At 46.3% G+C, this 19,913-nt stretch overlaps 1 protein-coding gene across 2 annotated transcripts in view; it reads left to right on the forward strand.

Annotated features, from left to right (window-relative positions):
- The window catches only part of COLEC10 (collectin subfamily member 10), a 527,644-nt gene that overhangs the window by 60,701 nt on the left and 447,030 nt on the right, over positions 1-19,913 (forward strand). For both annotated transcript variants that reach the window (XM_088450188.1, XM_088450187.1), the window contains exons 3-4: positions 1,629-1,700; positions 3,496-3,567. In XM_088450188.1, the coding sequence (XP_088306314.1) occupies positions 1,629-1,700; positions 3,496-3,567 (144 nt within the window). The remainder of the gene's footprint in view (positions 1-1,628; positions 1,701-3,495; positions 3,568-19,913) is intronic.

Raw genomic sequence — 19,913 nt, forward strand, 5'->3', positions numbered from 1 at the left:
CAATGTTGTGCCAGTACACTGCCTCAGTTAGTAGGTATACTAACGGGCAATAGCCCCGCAGCATGGTTACTGTGGGTGCGGTTACTACAGGCATGGTCACTATGGGTGTGGTTACTATGGTCGTGGGTGCTGTGGGCATGGTTAGTATGGTGCCTTCACATGTTATTGTGGGTCCTATTTACCAAGCCCTTCTACCCAGCAAATATTGTGGAAACGCCAAACGCAAACGCACAATAGCAAAAGTAGGAAAATATCGCAGTTATGTATCACATTTCACACAAAAGTTACAGCAGCATACCACAGTGTGATGTATCAAAAACCTTCCAAAGAGAAAAAGTGGTGGACTTGACAATAGCAACCAATCAGCTTCTAGCTGTCATATATCTAGTGTCATCTATAAAATGACAGATAGAAGCTGATTGGTTGCTATAGACAACTTGTGCACTTTTTGTTAGAAGGTTTGGTACACCCTGTTCCCTCCCATAGCATGGGGACAGGTACAGCAGTTGCCCATAGTGACCGCAGGCAGCCGACAGCACTACTACTGGTATTTCCAGTGGCTTGATGTTTACAAATACTGAAAATAACATAATTGGGCATCTCAGGACAAGGTGATTAATGAGCGGACAGGAATTTATGGTCAGATACATAACGACGGAATAGCTCATAGAAGTTTACAAGAAAACATTTTAGAATTTCACTTATGTCATGCAAATGTTTTTTTTTTTTTTTTCTTTCAGGACAAAGAGCATTGAGAATATATTATACCTTGTGCTTACAGATTTTTGGAAAAGAAAGCCCCCAGGCCTTTAGATTGCATCACTCGTGATTTGATAACAATAATATTACTTTTCAGGTGCTTTCCTCCGAAAATAACAATTATCTCCTATAGAAGTGAATGTGACAAAAGGACAAAAGCTTGTTTGATGACTCACAGAACACCGTCCTGTCTAGACGCGGGTCACACTGAAGTGGCTGCACAGGGAGCCTAACAAGCCAGGCCCTCGTCCAAGGGGAAAGAAGCACTATTAATAGGAATATTTTATATATTTAATATTTAAAGGGGCAATATGTCTGAATGCATTTTTTTTATTAGAATTATTTTTTGCACCCTGTGGAGTGGCAGCAGATCTAATACTACCACACAGTGAATCCCCCTTGTTCTCCTCCATTCCTGCCCCCAGTGTGCCCCCATTCACAATCAGCAACTCTGCCGATCCCAGGACATTGAGTCAATGAGATATACTTTACTACTGTCCTAGAATGTCCAGGAGAATACCCCAGTTTGGGACACTCGTCCACTTTCTAGTGAAATTGGCAGGACAGGATTCTAAGCTAGTCGCATCATCATTGCCCCTTCCCTTATGGGTGATGGAGCGAATTTCCAGCATTGCATTGCAGGGGATGGGGCCACATACTGCAATTTACCTCCCTCCCGCTTCCACCCCCCCCACCTCCATCTCCCCTCCAAGATGTCTCCCGGGGGTAAATCATAAAATGCACACACATCGTGTAAGGGACAATAATATTAAACCTTAATGACATGTATAATAGCACATATGTGCGTATAGTTTTATAATGTGTGTGATGAGTCTTTATTTCTTTATTTAATAATTCCAATGTTTTAGGTGATATTGGTGAAGAAGGTGAAACAGGTGAATTTGGAAAACCAGGAAAGGAAGGACCACTGGGCCCAAAGGGTAGGTAAAGGCATTCGTTGTACGGTTTCACTGGGTGGTTTAGTTGGTTTCCGGATTAAAGATCAACTGGGTCTAGATAGGAACTCAATAGCTTGACACCAGATGGTCGACAGACAAAAGATCAATGGGGACAAAAAGTCGTCGGGTACTAAAGGTCGACTGGCAAATGGTCGACAATGCTAAAGGTTGACAGGGACAAAACTGGTCAACAGGGACAAATGGTCGACCCAAAAAATGGTTGACAAAAATATTGAGAAAATGTATTTTAACATTTTTAAGGTTAGGGTTAGGCACTTGCTGGGAGCTTAGGGTTAGCCTGCAAAAGGGGACAGTTAGGGTTAGGCTATAGGGGGAGGGTTAGGGTGAAGATTAGGCTTACATAAAAAAAAAAATGTTGACCATTTTGTGTCGACCATTTGTCACTGTTGACATTTTTGTGCATGTCGACCATTTGCACTGTCGACCATATGTGTGTCGACCATTTGTTTCTGTTGACCTTTTGTCCGTCTACCATCTGTTGTCAATCTTTTGAGTGTCTTTCTAGACACTGTCGATCTTCTATACCACACTCGGTTTACTCCTACTGGAAATATTTGTGAAGTGGAACATAGTTTGTGTCCTACAGTACTTAGGGGCTGATTGAGATGTGGACGGTATTGCGTAGCCGCAAGGAATCGACTGTGCAATACCGTCCATCTAGTATGCTAATGCAGCAGGCGGTGTCTGTAGGAAATAGACGTCTCCTGCATGCATCTGCGATCTGAGCGCAGCGTCAGATGGCAAGGCCAGGAAATCTGCATCCCACAATGCAGACCCTGGTCTCAGCACTCCCAGGAAACATGGGCTACACACCCCTGTTTCCATGAACGCAGCCCTACTCCGTCCCTTTCCCACTCCCAAACGACCGCAGCCTGTCAATCAAGGGGCGCTGAGACCGCGATCGCAAGACCCGTTCTGCACATGTGCAGATGCCCCACATTTGGATATGTATGTAAGCTATCAGGTTTACGTACATATCCGAATTAGCTCCTTAGTTAGTAGGAAAATGCTTTTTATATTTTGTTAATTTCCTAATCTATAAATAAGCAATTTCCACTCATTCACAACCCGCGGTGACTCTAATTATATCCAGGTCTGTATGTAGGGGAATAGGACATAAGGGCCCTCATTCAGAGCCGTACGCTCTGAGCAGAGCGCACGCTCTGCATGAGGGCCGGGCTCCTTTTTCATGGAGCGTCCTCCTGGACGCTCGTATAGCTGTGGGTCACCACCCACAGGCTATACGAGCGTGCATTTTGATGGCCGCGATGGTCGTGACCATCGCGACCATCGAAACTGCGAGCCGGAGCCTGCGGTTGAGGTTTTCAACCGCAAGCTCCGGAGTGATTTTGGCTCTATCAGAGCCAAAATCACTCCCACTGACATCACTAGTGATGTCAGTGGGCCGGCTTCTGACGGGAGGCGTTCCCGTGGGAACGCCCCCGGCACGCCCACCAAAGGGGGCGTGCTGTCAATCAACATTGACAGCACGCCCCCTTTGATCGGACACAACGAGCGAAGGAAAGTCCTTCGCTCGTCGTGTCTGGCGCATGCGCACGACGGAGCTCCCTCCGTCGTGCGCATGCTCAGTGCAGACCATCGACCCACTTGCGAGCGTACAGCCGCTCGCGAGTGGGTCTGAATCAGGCCCAAGGTGTATCGCAGCTGGTAGGTTTGGGGAAGGTATTGGTTTTGAAATGCATGCACAAGCAAAAGGAATGGGGTTGGTTATATTTTAATACATCTTTGTTTTCAGGTGATAAAGGAGAATTCGGTGACTTTGGTGACCAAGGGCTGCTCGGTAAAATCGGCCCAATTGGAAGCAAGGGTAAGCCGATTAGTTTCTCTCTACAAATATGGCTGCAAACCAAAGTATACGAGTGCCACAATTACAATTCCTAAAGAATGGAACAAAGATCTGATGACCTATGAGCAGAAAGCTCTAATACTATACTTACCATTAGATCGCTGCATTCTTCTATGACATTCTATGATTCATTTTGTCACCACCAAAGATCCTTTGTGTGCCTGATGTTTTGCCACATTCAGTGGCGTGTGGGGTTTGGAGAGCAGGAAAGTTGGACAAAGAATGGGTTCTGCACCCAACCGTGACCTTCGCTGATTCCTCTGTGGTCTTTGCTTTAACTATTAAATGGTGATTGCTGATCCACTGACACCAACATTATTATAGCAGAGTGACCAAAGTTAGGACACTGGGAGGTAAATTTACTAAGGGTTGATTTTCAGTTCCATTCTGTTTTGTGGTGAGTTTGAGTTGAATTGATGGTGATTTTGAAAATCGGGTATTTACTGAAGGCAATACCAACTCAAAATCCCCAGAAATTCAACGTCACATACAAATAAAACTTCAAATAGGCCATCGTTACTTCCCCACAGCCATCAGTAGAGAAAGCTTATTTACTAACAGTCAATTTGAAAACAGATCCAAAATCACAATTTTCGATAGAACCATCAGACACTGGGCCTGATTCTGACCCGCTCGCGAGCGCTGAGCGCTCGCAAGCAGGTCGATGGTGCCCTAGTACGCATGCGCACGACGGAGGGAGCTCCGTCGTGCGCATGCGCGAGACCCGAATAGCGACGGCCAAGCCGTCGCTATGGGTCTCGCACCAAAGGGGGCGTGCTATCAATGTTGATTGACAGCACGCCCCCTTTGGTGGGCGTGCTGGGGGCGTTGCTGCCCAGACGGAGGCATTCCCATGGGAACGCCTACCGTCTGGGGCCGGCCCCACTGACATCACTAGTGATGTCAGTGGAAGTGCTTTTGGCTCTGATAGAGCCAAAAGCACTCCTGGTCTTGCGGCAGTGAGACCCTACCGCAGGGTCTCGTCGCAAGCCCAATGGTCACGATGGTCTTGACCATCGCGACCATCTTTTTGGTCACCCACAGCTATGCGAGCGGCCAGGAGGCCGTTCCAATATTAGGTAGGAGGGCCCTGATTCAGAGCGAGCGCTCTTGTCAGAGCGTCCGGCTCTGAATCAGGCCCACTGTTCTATTTGGTTTAAATTCATGTAGAATTGTCTGAAAACTCAATATGATAGAAGAAACATGGGAGAGAAGCACGTGGGGCCCTCAGGATGTATAAATCAGGCATTTAAAGGGTATACAATCGGGAAGCCGGCTGCCTTAATACCGGCAGCCGGCTTCCCGACTGTCATATCACGGCGAGGCTGAAATGCCTGGCGTCTAGATGTAGACGCCTGACATTTCCCCGACGCCGGGAGACCGGCGGCCGGCATCCTGATCGAAGGGATGCCAGGCGCCGCGAGCGGACAGCCGTGGGGGGGGAGGGTTAGGTTTAGGGCACCCGGAGGGGACTTAGGGTTAAGCACCCCCCCGGGAGGGTTAGGCTAGGTGGAGGGTAAGGGTTAGGCCACCCCGGGGGGGACTTTGGGTTAGGCACCCCCCCAGGGGACTTAGGTTAGGCAGCGGGAAAGGGGGGGGGTTAGGCACTTAGAGGGGGGGATTAGGGTTAAGCACTTGGGGGGGAGGTTAGGGTTAGGCACCCCTAAGGAGGGTTAGGCTTAGGTTAGGTTAGTCAATACTTAACTATCGACGATCGGGATTTCCAGCGCTGTCGGGCTTCCGCTGCCGGGAACTCTGCTTTTGTCGGCCAGGTATTTGCGGCCGGCGGTATTTCATACCGATTCCATTTAAAGGCATAGCAATGATTTTTTTATTTTTTTTTTAAATCGTGGATATGCACTGGGGTGAAGGTGTTTGTGGGTAATACAGTGCATGTGACATGTTTTGGCCAATAGGAATGCTTTTGTATAAGTTTGTGTTTTTTGGGGGGTAATTTTTGGGGTTCTTTTGAGGGTGAGTAGACACATTTAGAACTTCAAAAAAAATTTCAAATAGAAACCAAAGCACCATCGAAATCAGAATGGAACCCAAAATCAAATGTTAGTAAATTATCTACTTTGAATAGAAACACTGTGGTCGATGTTGTGGGGATGTTGGTTTTATTTTGGTTGATTCTAAATGGAACCAAAATCGACTTTTATTACATTTACCCATGGGTGCGTAACCTATTAGCAGAGTATTAGCAGAGTTGGGGCTCTTAACACTACTCTGAGCTCTGGGAGTACTGATGGTGTATGCTGGGTTGGTGAAGTGCACAGCCTACCGTAGGTGCTGGTGGCGGGTAGTCCATATGTGAAACAGTTTAAGCAGTTCTTAAGTTTATTAACCAGGCAGAAATCCTGGCGGCTGTATATGCAGAGATAAAGCAGGTACAATGTAATTGGGTATTAGATGCAGACTGGGGCGAATGGATATGCTGGGCATTGTAGTGCACCAGGTGGAATCGAAGCCAGGGCTGTCTTGACAGCAGTGTGGGCCCTGGGTAAAGCAATACACTGGAGCCCCTACCCATCCATTCATAGGACAAAAAAATGTAAATAGTCAATAAGATTAAACATTTAAATTTAGTAGTACTTTAAACAAAATCAGTCAGACATTTGATTAAAAAAATAGAATGGTTTGGGTGACCCTGGCGCTCACTATGTATACTGTGTCTGGATAATTGATAGGCTGCAGTTGCCCAAAAAAGAAAAGTGTGCAATCTTTCCAACATGAATTATATACAAAACATAGGCGCTGGAGCGCTGGTGGTTGCTCCCGGTAACCAGGGGAGTGGAGTTGGAACTGAGAAGCTGTCCCTTGCAGTCAAATCATGTACCTGCAACTTTTTAGTCCCCACAAGTAAATAAATATCCCACAGCAGCACTGGAGATAGGCTGCCGTGTAAGAGCAGTTATGTCTCCCACACGGGATCGGTATGAAATGCCCCCGGCCCCCTGGCCGGCAGTTCGATTCCCGGCAGCGCTTGGCCGACAAAAGCAGAGTTCCCGGCAGCGGAAGCCTGACAGCACTGGAAATCCCGATCGTTAAGGTAAGTATAAACTAACCTAACCTAACCCTAACCTAACCTAACCCTCCTTAGGGGTGCCTAGCCTCCCCCCAAGTGCCTAACCCTAATCCCCCCTCTAACTGCCTAACCCTAAACCCCCCCTTCCTCGCTGCCTAAACCTAACCCTAACCCTCCCGGGGAGGTGCCTAACCCTAAGTCCCCCCCGGGTGCCCTAAACCTAACCCTCCCCCCTGCGGTTGTCCGCTCACGGCGCCGGGCATCCCGTCGATCATTTACTGTCATTTACTCCCAGCGTCGGGTAAATGACAGGCGTCTACAAATAGACGCCTGTCATTTAACCCCCGCCGGGATAATGCAGTCGGGAAGCTGCCTGTCGGGATTAAGACAGCCGGTTTCCCGATTGCAGCCCCGGGGCTTATTGCTCAGCCGCAGCACAGCCCTTACCTTTGCGGTGCGGGTGGGTGCTTGCGCCTATGGCTGGGTCGGGAGTCCGAGTCGGGACAGAGGCAGTGGCAGAGGAGTCTTCTCTGAGGAGACAGAGACCGGGATGGGTCCTCCGGGTCCAGGAGTCTACGCGGCAGAGGCTGGGTGGCCGCGGGTCATTCATTGTCTCGTCAGTTCTTTCCTGCTGCAGGAAAGATCTGTCGGTATCATCCACGATCTGGTGGCATATCGTTCAGTGTGTATGCCTGAATTATATGTAGTTCGGATCTGCATGATGCTGCATGCACGGATCAGGGATATCTGTGATAGATGCATCAAAACACAGATGTCTGCATGGACCATTGAGATCCGTGCGGCAAGCACCTGTGATGAAAGACACAGATGAGGGACAGATTAGAGAGATCCGTCCATGCATCTGTGTTAAAAAAATGTAAACAAAGTGAAAAAACAAACGGAAAAACAATGGCTTGCCCCCCTTCCCCAAAGCACAAATAGCCCCGGGCTTTTCACAGCCGGTCCTGGTTGTGTTAAATACAAGGGACAAATGACGTAGGGGTCCCCTGTATTTTGCACAACCAGCACCAGGCTTTTCCAGGCCAGTCCTGGTTGTCAAAATACAGGGGACAAAAGACGTAGCGGTCCACTGTATATAGCACAACCAGCACTGGGCTCAGCTGAGCCGGTTCTGGAAATGCAGGGGACAAAAAGCATAGGGGTCCCCTGTATTATACATAACCAGCACCTTTCTAGTGGGGGAGTAATGCCACAGCCAGGGGAACCCTTTCACTGGGTCCCCCAGCCAAAGCATTACCCCTGACCGCTAGTCAGCCCAGGCTGGGAATCCCTGGGGAGTTGAAGATCCCCCCAATAAAGGAGTCCCACTCTCCAGGGCACCCCTGGCCTAGGCTGATAGCCCAGGGCTATCCCCAGCACCCCTGAATGCCGGGTTGATTATGTAAAAATGTGGTGCATTTGAAAGAATAAAAATATTGTCTTTTGCAGTAGAACTACAGGTCCCAGCAAGCCTCCCCCGCATGCTGGTACTTGGAGAACCACAGGCCTGCTGGTACCAGGAGTTGACCGGCAAAAAAAATATTTAAAAAGGACAAGACACACTGTGAAAGTAAAAGTTTATTAAAACATACATGCACACACACATGCACACTCACTAGCTCACATACTCACCTATATATCCCTGAAGCCAAACACGTCCCCTTCTCCAAGTATATAATCCACGAGTACCTGTAAAAAAAAATTCCATCCTCACCTCACCTCCTATGCGTGGATCAGTGCAGCAGAGTGCAGACAGACTGTTGGAGGTGGGGGGCGGAGTCAAATACCGGCAAACTGCAGGAGGCGGGGCTAAACATTGGCCAATCGGAGCCTGCAGACGGAGTGAGTGACAGACTGTGGCAAGACAGGAGAAAGTGACAGACTATCTGGTGGGGGCAGAGCCAAACGCCACGTTCATGGTCGGAGGTGAGTACTCGTCACGGGGGGGAGGGGGGAGGAGCAGAGTGGAGGACGACAGTGCGCTGATGGCCTAGCTTTGAAAAATATCACTAATTTACTAACTGGCGGCGGCTGCAGGGGAGTGGGTTGGCAGGCCCCTAGAAGCTTCGGGCTCTTGGGCATCTACCCAACAAGCCCAAAGGAAGAGACGGCCCTGATCGGAGCAAATAGTGGTGTGTGGCTCTGTTTCTCCACTAGACAGGGTGTTTGGGACAGATGTGGGGCCTTGTATGGCTGTAACGCTGGGGAGAGTCTCTGGGCATATTTGTCGTCACGGACACAAAGGCGACAAGCTGCGCATGCGCAGTAGGGGGTCCTAGAGACTGCCGGCTCTCACTGATGGATGGAGGCAGAGCAGAGGACAAATTTAATAAAAACTCACATTTTATTTCAACTAATTCATTTCATTCCTCATTGTGCCAGAATGGAAAATTATTCTGTCACTGTGCCGTAATGTAATATGAGTATAAAAAACAAGCCATAAAATCCGATGCAGCTACTGACTACATACACCTGCTGCTGACTGACTGTGACCTTTGTAGTACAAATAAACAAGAATTTCCCATTAGGTTACAAATAAACAAGAATTTCCCATTGTATGACAATGGAAGGAGAAGCCATGGAAAGTTAGGTAAAAAACAAACAACCTGTTGCCCCTTACATGCTTCAGCCCTGCGTTCACCAGACTGGTGCTGGTTCCCACAATGACAGAGGTTATGTTACTGGCCCGGGCCAGTCTAGCTTAGTTGTTTTTCAACTTAGCATAGGAAGCCACAATCTCTTGGATACCCTGTTATAGATTTTGTGGAGGCATTCTCTTTTTGCTTTGTTTTTTTGTACTCCTCCTCCTCCCTCCCTGAGCTATTAACATGAATGAGTAAAGCTCTGTGCCAATTGCTTACAGACCCATACAAACACATCAGGCTGATGGAGAGGTGAATGCTGTAGTTGCTCCCGCATTGTGTGCATGATACTAAGGGCTCTATTTACTACACTGAATGCAGATTGTAGTGTGATATTACCGAGTGAATTCGCATTGCGAGTACAGGCAATATCACAGGGATTTACTACAAATCCCTTGCAGGGACAGAGCTTGCGATAAAGCTCTGTCCCTGCGAATCCCCTCCGCACACTAGTCACGGTATTTTGTCAAAAAATACAGTGACAAAGTGCCTGCGCATGCGCCGACCTGCCGCCGCTGTTCCCCCCCCCCCCGGCGCTAAGCCCCGCCCCCGCAATTGTGAACCCCCGCGCCCCCCTCCCTCCCTTAATAGCACTTACCTGCATGATCCGGGCCTCCGGTGATGTCCTCCATGCGTCCGGTCAGGTGATATCCCATACTACACTGGAACCCGATCACCTGATAACCGGGCCGCAGTGCACTATGGGAGACCAGCTGACCGGAGGGGAGACATTTACCGGAGGCCCAATCACCGGTTCCTGGAGTCAGGTAAGTAAAAAAAACTTTTGCCCTAAGGGCTCTATCTATTAACATTATTTTTACTAAAATAAAGTGAAAAAGGGTGTTTTCACACCCTTTTCACATTACTTTAGCATCACCTAAAGTTATTACAGGGCAATTGGAGTAGAATTCATAAAATTGTACTCCAAGCCCTAATTATCACTTATTTTTAGTAAGCAGATCGCATTTCCCATAATTGTAATGGGAAATGTGATCCGACCAAAATTACTAAATATAAAATGGGAAAAAATACCGGGGAAAGCCCTGTGATAATAACGCCACGTGGAGGTGGCGTTATCCAGGGTCTCCCCCGGTTACCGGACTCCTGCTCTGCTCTAACAGGCAAAGCAGAGCCCGGAGCCAGCCCCAGTGGTCAGCTGTGTGGTCTAAACAGACCACACGCTGATTACTGTAAAAAACTTTGCGTGTTTCCATACATTGGATACCAGATCATAATGACGAATCCACGATTCGTCACATGTCACAATCGATGTCTGAAAATTGGGTTTCCTCTCCGACACTCGAATGGTGTTCTTTCACGATTCAAGTCGTCGTTGCATCTGCTCTTCTGTGAGATTTCGGGGTACCCACCTGGCACACGCCATGCATTTTCAGTTCCTTTGTCACAATATGCTGAACCTTTTGAGATGCCAAGTGAAACTGAAAGTTTGCGTAAACGTAATCTTCTGTCATTTTGCTACTTCTCCGCAGCTTTGGCAATGTGGACATCTGTAACACGGGTGGATGGTCTCCCAGAACGCACTTTGTCAGCAGAGGCGGATCTACTACGAAACTAATGAAGCTTAGGCTTCAGGGCCCCTAACCCTGGAGAGGCCCTTGAACAAAACATGTTTTTAGCGAGTGAATTTTTCAACAAAATCAATGGAGATTTTTAAGTGTGTGTTAATAAAATAAGGTTATTTTAGTGATAGAATCATAAGCTAATGGGTTGAAGTACTTAATATTGATGTTAGAATATGCTCTACAGTAGTGCATGTAGAGCATGTACTGAGCACCCAGAAACCCCCCTGATCAGTACTGGCCAGCAGACACTCTATCTACAGCTCCGAACAGAGGATGGCTCTTATGTGTCACTGCTGAGTGCAGTACTGCCAGGTGCCAATAGATGTTCCCATCTCCATTTGTGCTGTCCCATCTGTCAGAAGTCGGCCCTGCAGTGCTGACCACAAACTGAAAGCTGAGCTGACTGAGGGATGGCATGCAGCTCAGAGGCGGGAGCACACAGCATGGGTGAGAGACCTGACTCAGGGGGATTCCAGAGATCCCACTCAGGAGGATCAATAACTGGGATCCTGCAGAAGAAGTAAGTAAGTTTTGGTTTTGTATGTGATCTATCTACAGGGTAGTGATCAAATTCAGTAGATTTACCTGGAAGTGACGTGGAGTGAGGGCAGAAGTGCTGCTCTATGCCCATAAAGGTCACCAAAAGATGAAATGTTCCCTTCGTGGGCTTGCTTTGCTCCCCATGCTTTGGGCAGGTTTATATTCCCCCTCTATGTCCACATGGATAGTAACTAATGACATTGAACAGTAACTGATGACATCAGGGTACATCTACTGAAGGGCTTTTATCCACTACCCTATTTACAGTCTCTCTCTCTTTTTTGGAGGTTTCTACATCTATCTATCTACCTACAGTCTCTCTCTCTCTCTCTCTCTCTCTCTCTCTCTCTCTCTCTCTCAGACTCTCTGGGGGGTTTCTACATCTATCTATTTATCTACAATCTCTCACTCTCTAGGAGTTTCTACATCTATCTATTTACAGTCTCTATCTCTCTGTGGGGTTTGTACATTTATCTATCTACAGTCTCTCACTCTCTGGGGGGGGTTCTACATATATCTACAGTCTCTCTCTCTCTCTCTCTGGGGGGTTTCTACATCTATCTATATCTATCTACAGTGTCTCACTCTCTGGGGGTTACTACATCTCTCTATCTACAGTGTCTCACTCCCTGGGGGTTTTCTACATCTGTTATTGTTGTTATCCTTTATATGGTGTCACAAGTGTTCAACGGAGCCTTACAAAATACATAGGCAAATAAGTGAACAAGCAGCAGTGACCTACAGCACAATGCAATGCAGAACAAGGACAAGATTTAGATTAGTGATCACAACACTCAAATAAGTAACAGGGCATAAGCAACCAGGTGTTAGACGCCTGAGTGAGGAGTAGATGACAGTATAAGGAGTAGTATAAGAGGATAGAGAGCTCGTGAGAGATTACATTCTAAAGGAGCAGGGCAGACAAACAGGTGTTAAACACATGGGGAAGACAGGGAGGAAGGAGCAAGTAGCAGCAGGTTAGGATAAGAGCTGGAAGGATTTGATGAAGTAGTGGGTCTTGAGAGCCTGTTTGAAGATTTGTAGAGAGATGGAGAGTCTGATGGGGACAGGGAGAGAGTTCCAGTGGTAGGGAGCAGCACAGGCAAAATCTTGGAGGTGGGAGTGGGAGGAAGTAATCAGTTGGCAGCAGAGGCGACATGCATTTGTTGAGCGATAAAGGCAGATGGTAGAGTGAAGGGAGATGAGGTCAGAGATGTAATTGGGAGAGGAATGGTTGAGGGCTTTGAAAGTGAGTATAAGAACCTTGAATGGGGCTCTGAAGGGGAAAGGGAGTCAGTGGAAGGCTTGTAGGAGAGGAGAAGCAGGTGAGTCAAGCAACAGCATTGAGGACAGATTCAATTGGAGAGAAGTGGGAAACAGGTAGGCCAGATAGGAGGAGGTTATCTATCTATCTATCTATCTATCTATCTATCTATCTATCTACAGTCTTTCACTCTCTGGAGGGTTTCTACATCTATCTATCTATCTACAGTCTCTTACTATCTTGAGGGTTTCTACATCTATCTATATCTCATATCTATCTATCTATCTATCTATCTATCTATCTATCTATCTATCTATCTACAATATCTCACTTTCTGAGAGGTTTCTACATCTATCTATCTACAGTCTCTCACTCTCTGGGGGGGTTTCTACATATCTGCCATTTGGGCCTCAAGGTCCTGCCAAGGGCAGCAAGGCCTTTTGGACCTTGTTGGATGTTGCCCAATTGTTGCTGGTTGCAGAGGGGCCCACCTAACAGTTCAAGCTTCAGGGCCCAAGAAATATAGATCCACCACTGTTCATCAGTCACTTGCGTATTACCCTCTTTGAAGTGCTTCCACCACCGAAATACTGCAGCACAGCTAATTGTTTCTCCACCTTGCCGAAACATTTCATGAGTTCCATTTCCGCTTTTTCCAAGTTTAATACAGAATTCAATCTTACATCTCTGACGTAATCTCTCAGACACATCGTCCTCATCCGCCATGACAAAACGTACGACGAACTTCCACTCGCTGAGACCAAACAAAGAAGACTTCGGCAGTCCAACCACAGGTTCAGGCACATCCATGTATGAGCTTCACATTAACCAGCATAGCATTGCCACATCTACCTATGGGACAGAATAACAGTCAGTCTCATTACATTTCACACACGCCATACTTACCAACTCTCCCTCATTAATTTGTCAGGGAGACTCCCTGAATTAGTAGCAGTCTCCCTGAAGAGTCCAGCAATCTCCCTAATTGTACCTTACTCCCATTATGAAGCTGTTTTGGGGCTCATTTATGTTTGGATGGAAATCAATTTTATGACACACCTCTCAGATGTAGCTGTACACGCCCACTTTACCGCCGCACTCATAGGTGTTGTTTTCACAATCTCCCTGAAATGCTTTTTGCCTGATCATAACAATTACATCCAGGAAAGCAGTCCAGTATGTAGCTATACCAGAGACCAGGAGGTATATTTACTGAGAGTGAGAGTTTTTAGAAGTGGAGATGTTGTCCATAGCAACCAATTAGATTCTAGCTATTATCTTCTAGAAGGTGCTAAATAAATGTTAAGTAGAATCTGATTGGTTGTTATGGGCAACATCTTTTAAAAACCCGCACATTAGTAAATATACCATCAGGCCCTGCCCCCTCACGGCATAATGCTGCAATTTGTGTGTTTATGGCAGTGTTTTTCAACCGATGTGCCACCGGTCAGCATCCGCCTTTACTGTACTGCGGACCGGACAGCGCTGAGTGACCTATGCAGACGCGGCGGCGTGGCATTACAGGTCACACACGCTGCGTTGCCAGTCCGCCAGCCAGCTCCACAAGCCAGTAAACCAACCTGCCTCACCAGCCAGTAAGCCAACCTGCCTCACCAGCCTGCCAGCCAGTCTGCCTCACCAGCCTGCCAGCCAGTCTGCCCGTCCGCACACTTGCAAGCTGCTGACAGCTCTGAACTGTGTGCACCCACAGCCGATGAGGGACAGGTAGGGGCAGAAAAATGTAAATAGATTATTTTTATGTGAAAGTCAGTGTGATTTGATTTTGGGGGGGGGGAGCAATGTGTATTTTTTACATTTCTTTGGGTGACAGCCAATGGTTTTAATTTTTTCTGTATGGCCAGAAATGATTTTTTTTTGTTTCTGTGGAGGCCAATGTAGTGTGTTTTACAGTATTTCTCTGGGGCCAATGTATGTGCGTTTTATTTCTGTGTACGTCAATGAAGTGTGTTTTATTCCTGTGGAGACTGGAGACCAATGTATGTGTGTTTTATTACTGGCCAATGTATTGCGTTTTATTCCTGTGGAGGCCAATGTAGTGTGTTTTATTCCTGTGGAGGCCAATGTAGTGTGTTTTATTCCTGTGGAGGCCAATGTAGTGTGTTTTATTCCTGTGGAGACTGGAGACCAATGTATGTGTGTTTTCTTACCGGCCAATGTATTGCGTTTTATTCCTGTGGAGGCCAATGTAGTGTGTTTTATTCCTGTGGAGGCCAATGAAGTGTGTTTTATTCCTGTGGAGGCCCACAAACTGTGTTTTATTCCTGAGGAGGCCAATGAAGTGTGTTTTATTCCTGAGGAGGCCAATGAAGTGTGTTTTATTCCTGTGGAGGCCAATGTAGTGTGTTTTATTCCTGTAGAGGCCAATGTAGTGTGTTTTATTCCTGTAGAGGCCAATGTAGTGTGTTTTATTCCTGTAGAGGCCAATGTAGTGTGTTTTATTTCTGTGGAGGCCAACAAAGTGTGTTTTATTCATGTGGAGGCCAATGTAGTGTGTTCTTTTCCCGTGGAGGTCAGTAGTGTGTTTTATTCCTGTGGAGGCCAATGTAGTGTGTTTTATTTCTGTGGAGGCCAATGAAGTGTGTTCTATTCCTGTGGAGGCCATTGTAGTGTGTTTTATTCCTGTGGAGGCCCACAAACTGTGTTTTATTCCTGTGGAGGCCAATGTAGTGTGTTTTATTTCTCTAGGGCCAATGTATGTGCGTTTTAAATCTGTGGAGGCCAATGAAGTGTGTTCTATTCCTGTGGAGGCCAATGAAGTGTGTTTTATTCCTGTGGAGGCCAATGAAGTGTGTTTTATTCCTGTGGAGGCCATTGTAGTGTGTTTTATTCCTGTGTAGGCCAATGAAGTGTGTTTTATTCCTGTGGAGGCCACTGAAGTTTGTTTTATTCCTGTAGAGGCCAATGTAGTGTGTTTTATTCCTGTAGAGGCCAATGAAGTGTGTTTTATTCCTGTGGAGGCCAATGTAGTGTGTTTTATTCCTGTAGAGGCAAATGTAGTGTGTTTTATTCCTATAGAGGCCAATGTAGTGTATTTTATTCCTGTAGAGGCCAATGAAGTGTGTTTTATTCCTGTGGAGGCCAATGTAGTGTGTTTTATTCCTGTAGAGGCAAATGTAGTGTGTTTTATTCCTATAGAGGCCAATGTAGTGTGTTTTATTCCTGTGGAGGCCAATGTAGTGTGTTCTTTTCCCATGGAGGTCAGTAGTGTGTTTTATTCCTGTGTACGCCAATGTAGTGTCTTTTATCTCTCTAGGGCCAATGTATGTGCGTTTTAAATCTGTGGAGGCCAATGAAGTGTGTTCTATTCCTGTGGAGGCCAATGAAGTGTGTTTTATTCCTGTGGAGGCCAATGTAGTGTGTTTTATTCCTTTAGAGGCAAAAGTAGTGTGTTTTATTCCTGTAGAGGCCAATGTAGTGTGTTTTATTTCTGTGGAGGCCAACAAAGTGTGTTTTATTCCTGTGGAGGCCAATGTAGTGTGTTTTATTCCTGTGGAGGCCAATGTAGTGTGTTTTATTTCTGTGGAGGCCAATGAAGTGTGTTTTATTCCTGTGGAGGCAATTGTAGTGTGTTTTATTCCTGTGGAGGCCAATGTAGTCTATTTAATTCCTGTGGAGGAAAATGTAGTGTGTTTTATTCCTGTGGAGGCCAATGTAGTCTATTTTATTCCTGTGGAGGCCAATGTAGTCTATTTTATTCCTGTGGAGGCCAATGATGTGTGTTTTATTCCTGTGGAAGCCAATGTAGTGTGTTTTTTTATGTGGGAGCCAATATGTATGTTTTCTCATAGGTAACGCACACCAAATCGCCGGGTGGTGTGCCTTGGCAATTTTAAATCTTGCGTAGTGTGCCTCGAGTTGAAAAAGTTTGAAAATCATTGATCTATGTGGAGGGTTCAAAGCGATATTGGCACAATTCCTATAGGGGCTTCAGTGTCTGGGGAGGAGGGGTCCTGGTTATTTAGGAACACCATCCCCAATTGTGCCAAAGTGTTGTACAGTATGCATATGTGCGGTTCCCATAATTTCATTCTCATCATTATTCGCACCTGCCCTATTCCTATATTGGAGACATTGGAAGGCGGTTGCCTCTGGGCACCAGCCCTGAAGGGGGCACACTGACCTCCTCCGTTGCTCCAGGTTCTGCATTATACGTCCCAGAGCAGGAATAAGGAGGGAGCCGAGGGGCATGTACCGCAATCCTCCCTCTCCCAAGACCCCCACTCTGGAGTCCTGTCTCTAGGGATGGATCTCCAGCAAGGAAACCACACAAATGTACATAATAGGGGCAGGGCTGAAACTAGAGTGCATGGCCCCTCCCTGCTTCCGGCTCCGTCCGGCTACACAAAAAAAAATCGTCTCCCACTCATCCATCAATGGCAGAGAACCAATGGTTCTCTGCCACAGATGGCAAAACTAGTTAACATTGGCCAGCAACCATCAATGTTTTGAAAACATCAATGGTCGATGGCCAACACTAGCAACAGGAACTGTTTGTGTGCTGAGGTGTTGGCAGTTAATGCAGGGTGAGCGTGTGTGTCTGGGTGCTGCTGTAGTGTTGGCTGTGAATGCAGGGGGTCAGGATAGTGTGTCTGGAAGAATGCAGGGGGGAGAGTGTGTGACTGAGTGCTCCTGGGTGGTTGGAAGTGAATGCATGGGGAAGAGAGTGTGCTGGGTGCTACAGTGGTTTTGGTAGCGAATGCTGGTGAAGGAAAGAGTGTGAGTCTTGGTGCCGCTGGGGTCTTACACCCCTTCCTCAGGGCAACATATTAGGTTATGTTATCCTGTGGAAGGGGTGTGAGACCCACAATAGAAATCCCTCTGGTGAGGGTACTGGATTTATCTGCCTCTGAGTGCCGCCTTTGTATTTGGACACATATATATATATATATATATATATATATGTATGTAAATGGAAACAAACAGCGGCACTCAGGGACTTGTGAAAAAAATACAAAAGTGTGGTGCACTCAATACATGATCCGACGTTTCGGGACTCGCACGTCCTTTAATCAAGGGACGTGCGAGTCCCGAAACGTCGGATCATGTATTGAGTACAATACACTTTTGTATTTTTTTCACAAGTCCCTGAGTGCCGCTGTTTGTTTCCAGTTACTCATATTTACCTCCATTCTAGAAGGCACCTGGGAATGCTACCTTGATTGGATTGAGTGCCGATCTGAATATCCGTCTATATATATATATATATATATATATATATACATACATACATACATACATACTGTATATATCATTTGTGGCTAGATGTTTTTTTATTGGCTCGGTAACCAAGGATTTGAAAACCCCCCCTTTCAAAATCCTGCGTTTGCCGTCCGGCCATCATGAGTATCAGTATTTTAGACCCGATTCTAGGATGGTTTGGATATTGCTCACTTGCATCCATCGATGCTGCATGGCACTGAAAGGGCACATTTAGGGAAGGGGAGAGGATTGGGATGGCATAGCTCTTCCAAAAAGCTGAACATGCCCCACACATGCATGATGTCTCCATCTCGTGCCTGTGCACAATGAGAGGTAAGAGAAATTCTCACCCTGACACAGAGGGGGCCATTCAAATGTTTTATAGGTCGTGATAATTAATGAGCGCCCAGTTTACTATTCAATTGTTCTGGGCGCTCATTAATTATCACCCTCTGCGCTGCCTATGAGACGAGGTTTAGCCATATAAAATGGCTAAACCTGTCTAAAATTCTGGTTAGGGCGCGCTAACTGCGGTTAGCGCGCCCTAACCCGGGGGATTCACACACATTTCTGCTCGCACCCTCCTGAGTGTGTACAGAAATGCCGGCGCCGGCGGCTATCGCGCCCTGACAGAGTGACAATTGAATTGCTCTGTTGGGCGTCTTAAAAAAAAAAGCCGACGGCAGAACATCTGCATCGGCCCCAGAGATCGAACAGTGAATGGAACCCTAACAGCCACAATAAAAATACTTTGTTTCAGCATTATAAATTTCAATCGGTTCTAGGGATTCATCTGATACAGAAGTATAACGAAGGAATATGCCTTTTACATTTTGTCCATTCATAAAAACAAAATCTATTATTATACAGCTATACTTGCTGCCAGGCATTAACCTGTACTGTACTGCCCCCTGCTGAGCAGGAAACCTAAATACAGAAAAACGTGACTATTTCAAAACAAAAGTTTTAAACTAAAACTGAAACGTTGACTGAAAGTTAGATGGACTTCACCAATTTATTTAAGGGATATAAAGTCCTGTGAGTGCTGTAGTATATCTCCCTATATACGTTTACATGTGAGTGTGTCACATTTATTTTGTTTGTTTATTCTTTTGTTGGCATTGTCATTATGATGTTGCATTATTTACAGCATAGTTTTATACTTTCAATTTACTATGTAAGACAAGGCCCTTTTCTCCTTGTTGGTCAGGCATTTCTTAACTTAGCGAGTATTTATCTTGGTACCCAAAGATGAAAAGGCAGCCCCGTGTAATCCCTGGACATAGCTAGAAATATGTGGGCCCCATAGCAACATTTAGAAGGCGTCCACAAAGCTTCTACGGAGACACCTTTCTTTGTAGAGCTCAACTGGAGTTGGCATGCTAATCATTATAGTACATTAGTATCCACAAGTCTGTTCATCTTCACATCTCCCCATACCATCATCATACAATAATTAATTTTTTACCCTATAGTTGTGCCATAGTTAATTTTATACCCCATAGTTGTGCCATAGTTAATTTTATGCCCTATACTGTAGTAGTGTCCTAGGGACTTGGATTCAACAATCTGTGACCTTTGCTTTCATGACAATAGTCAAGCATGATGCACTTCAATCATTTGTAATCCAGCTAGCATCTTCTTTCTTTTGGTATGTGTACGTAGGCAGTACTTCCAAAGTTCTGAGATGTTTTACACTTTGTGTTCTCTTTGACCAGGCATCAATAGGTGTTTTGTCCTTTATGGCAACTGTAGGAGAACAGTTCTTCGGGTAAACTGCTGTGGGCATGGCTACCACCCTAAACTTCTTCTTTTCAACACTAGTGTACAGTTTGCTTGTTTACGTACACCAGGGGTGGCCAAACTTTTGGACTCGGTGATCTACCTTTAAAAGCTAAACACCATTCGTGATCTACCGAGCCCGAAAAAGGGGGCGTGGTATGCAAAAAGGGGTGTGACCTTGCAGCAAGGGATGCCCACAGTAGTGCCCCTTATGCAGTGTGCACTGTAGTAGTACCCCTTATGCAATG

Source organism: Taudactylus pleione, unplaced genomic scaffold, assembly GCF_031769625.1.
Source record: "Taudactylus pleione unplaced genomic scaffold, aTauple2 ptg000510l, whole genome shotgun sequence".
Classification (NCBI taxonomy): domain Eukaryota; kingdom Metazoa; phylum Chordata; class Amphibia; order Anura; family Myobatrachidae; genus Taudactylus; species Taudactylus pleione.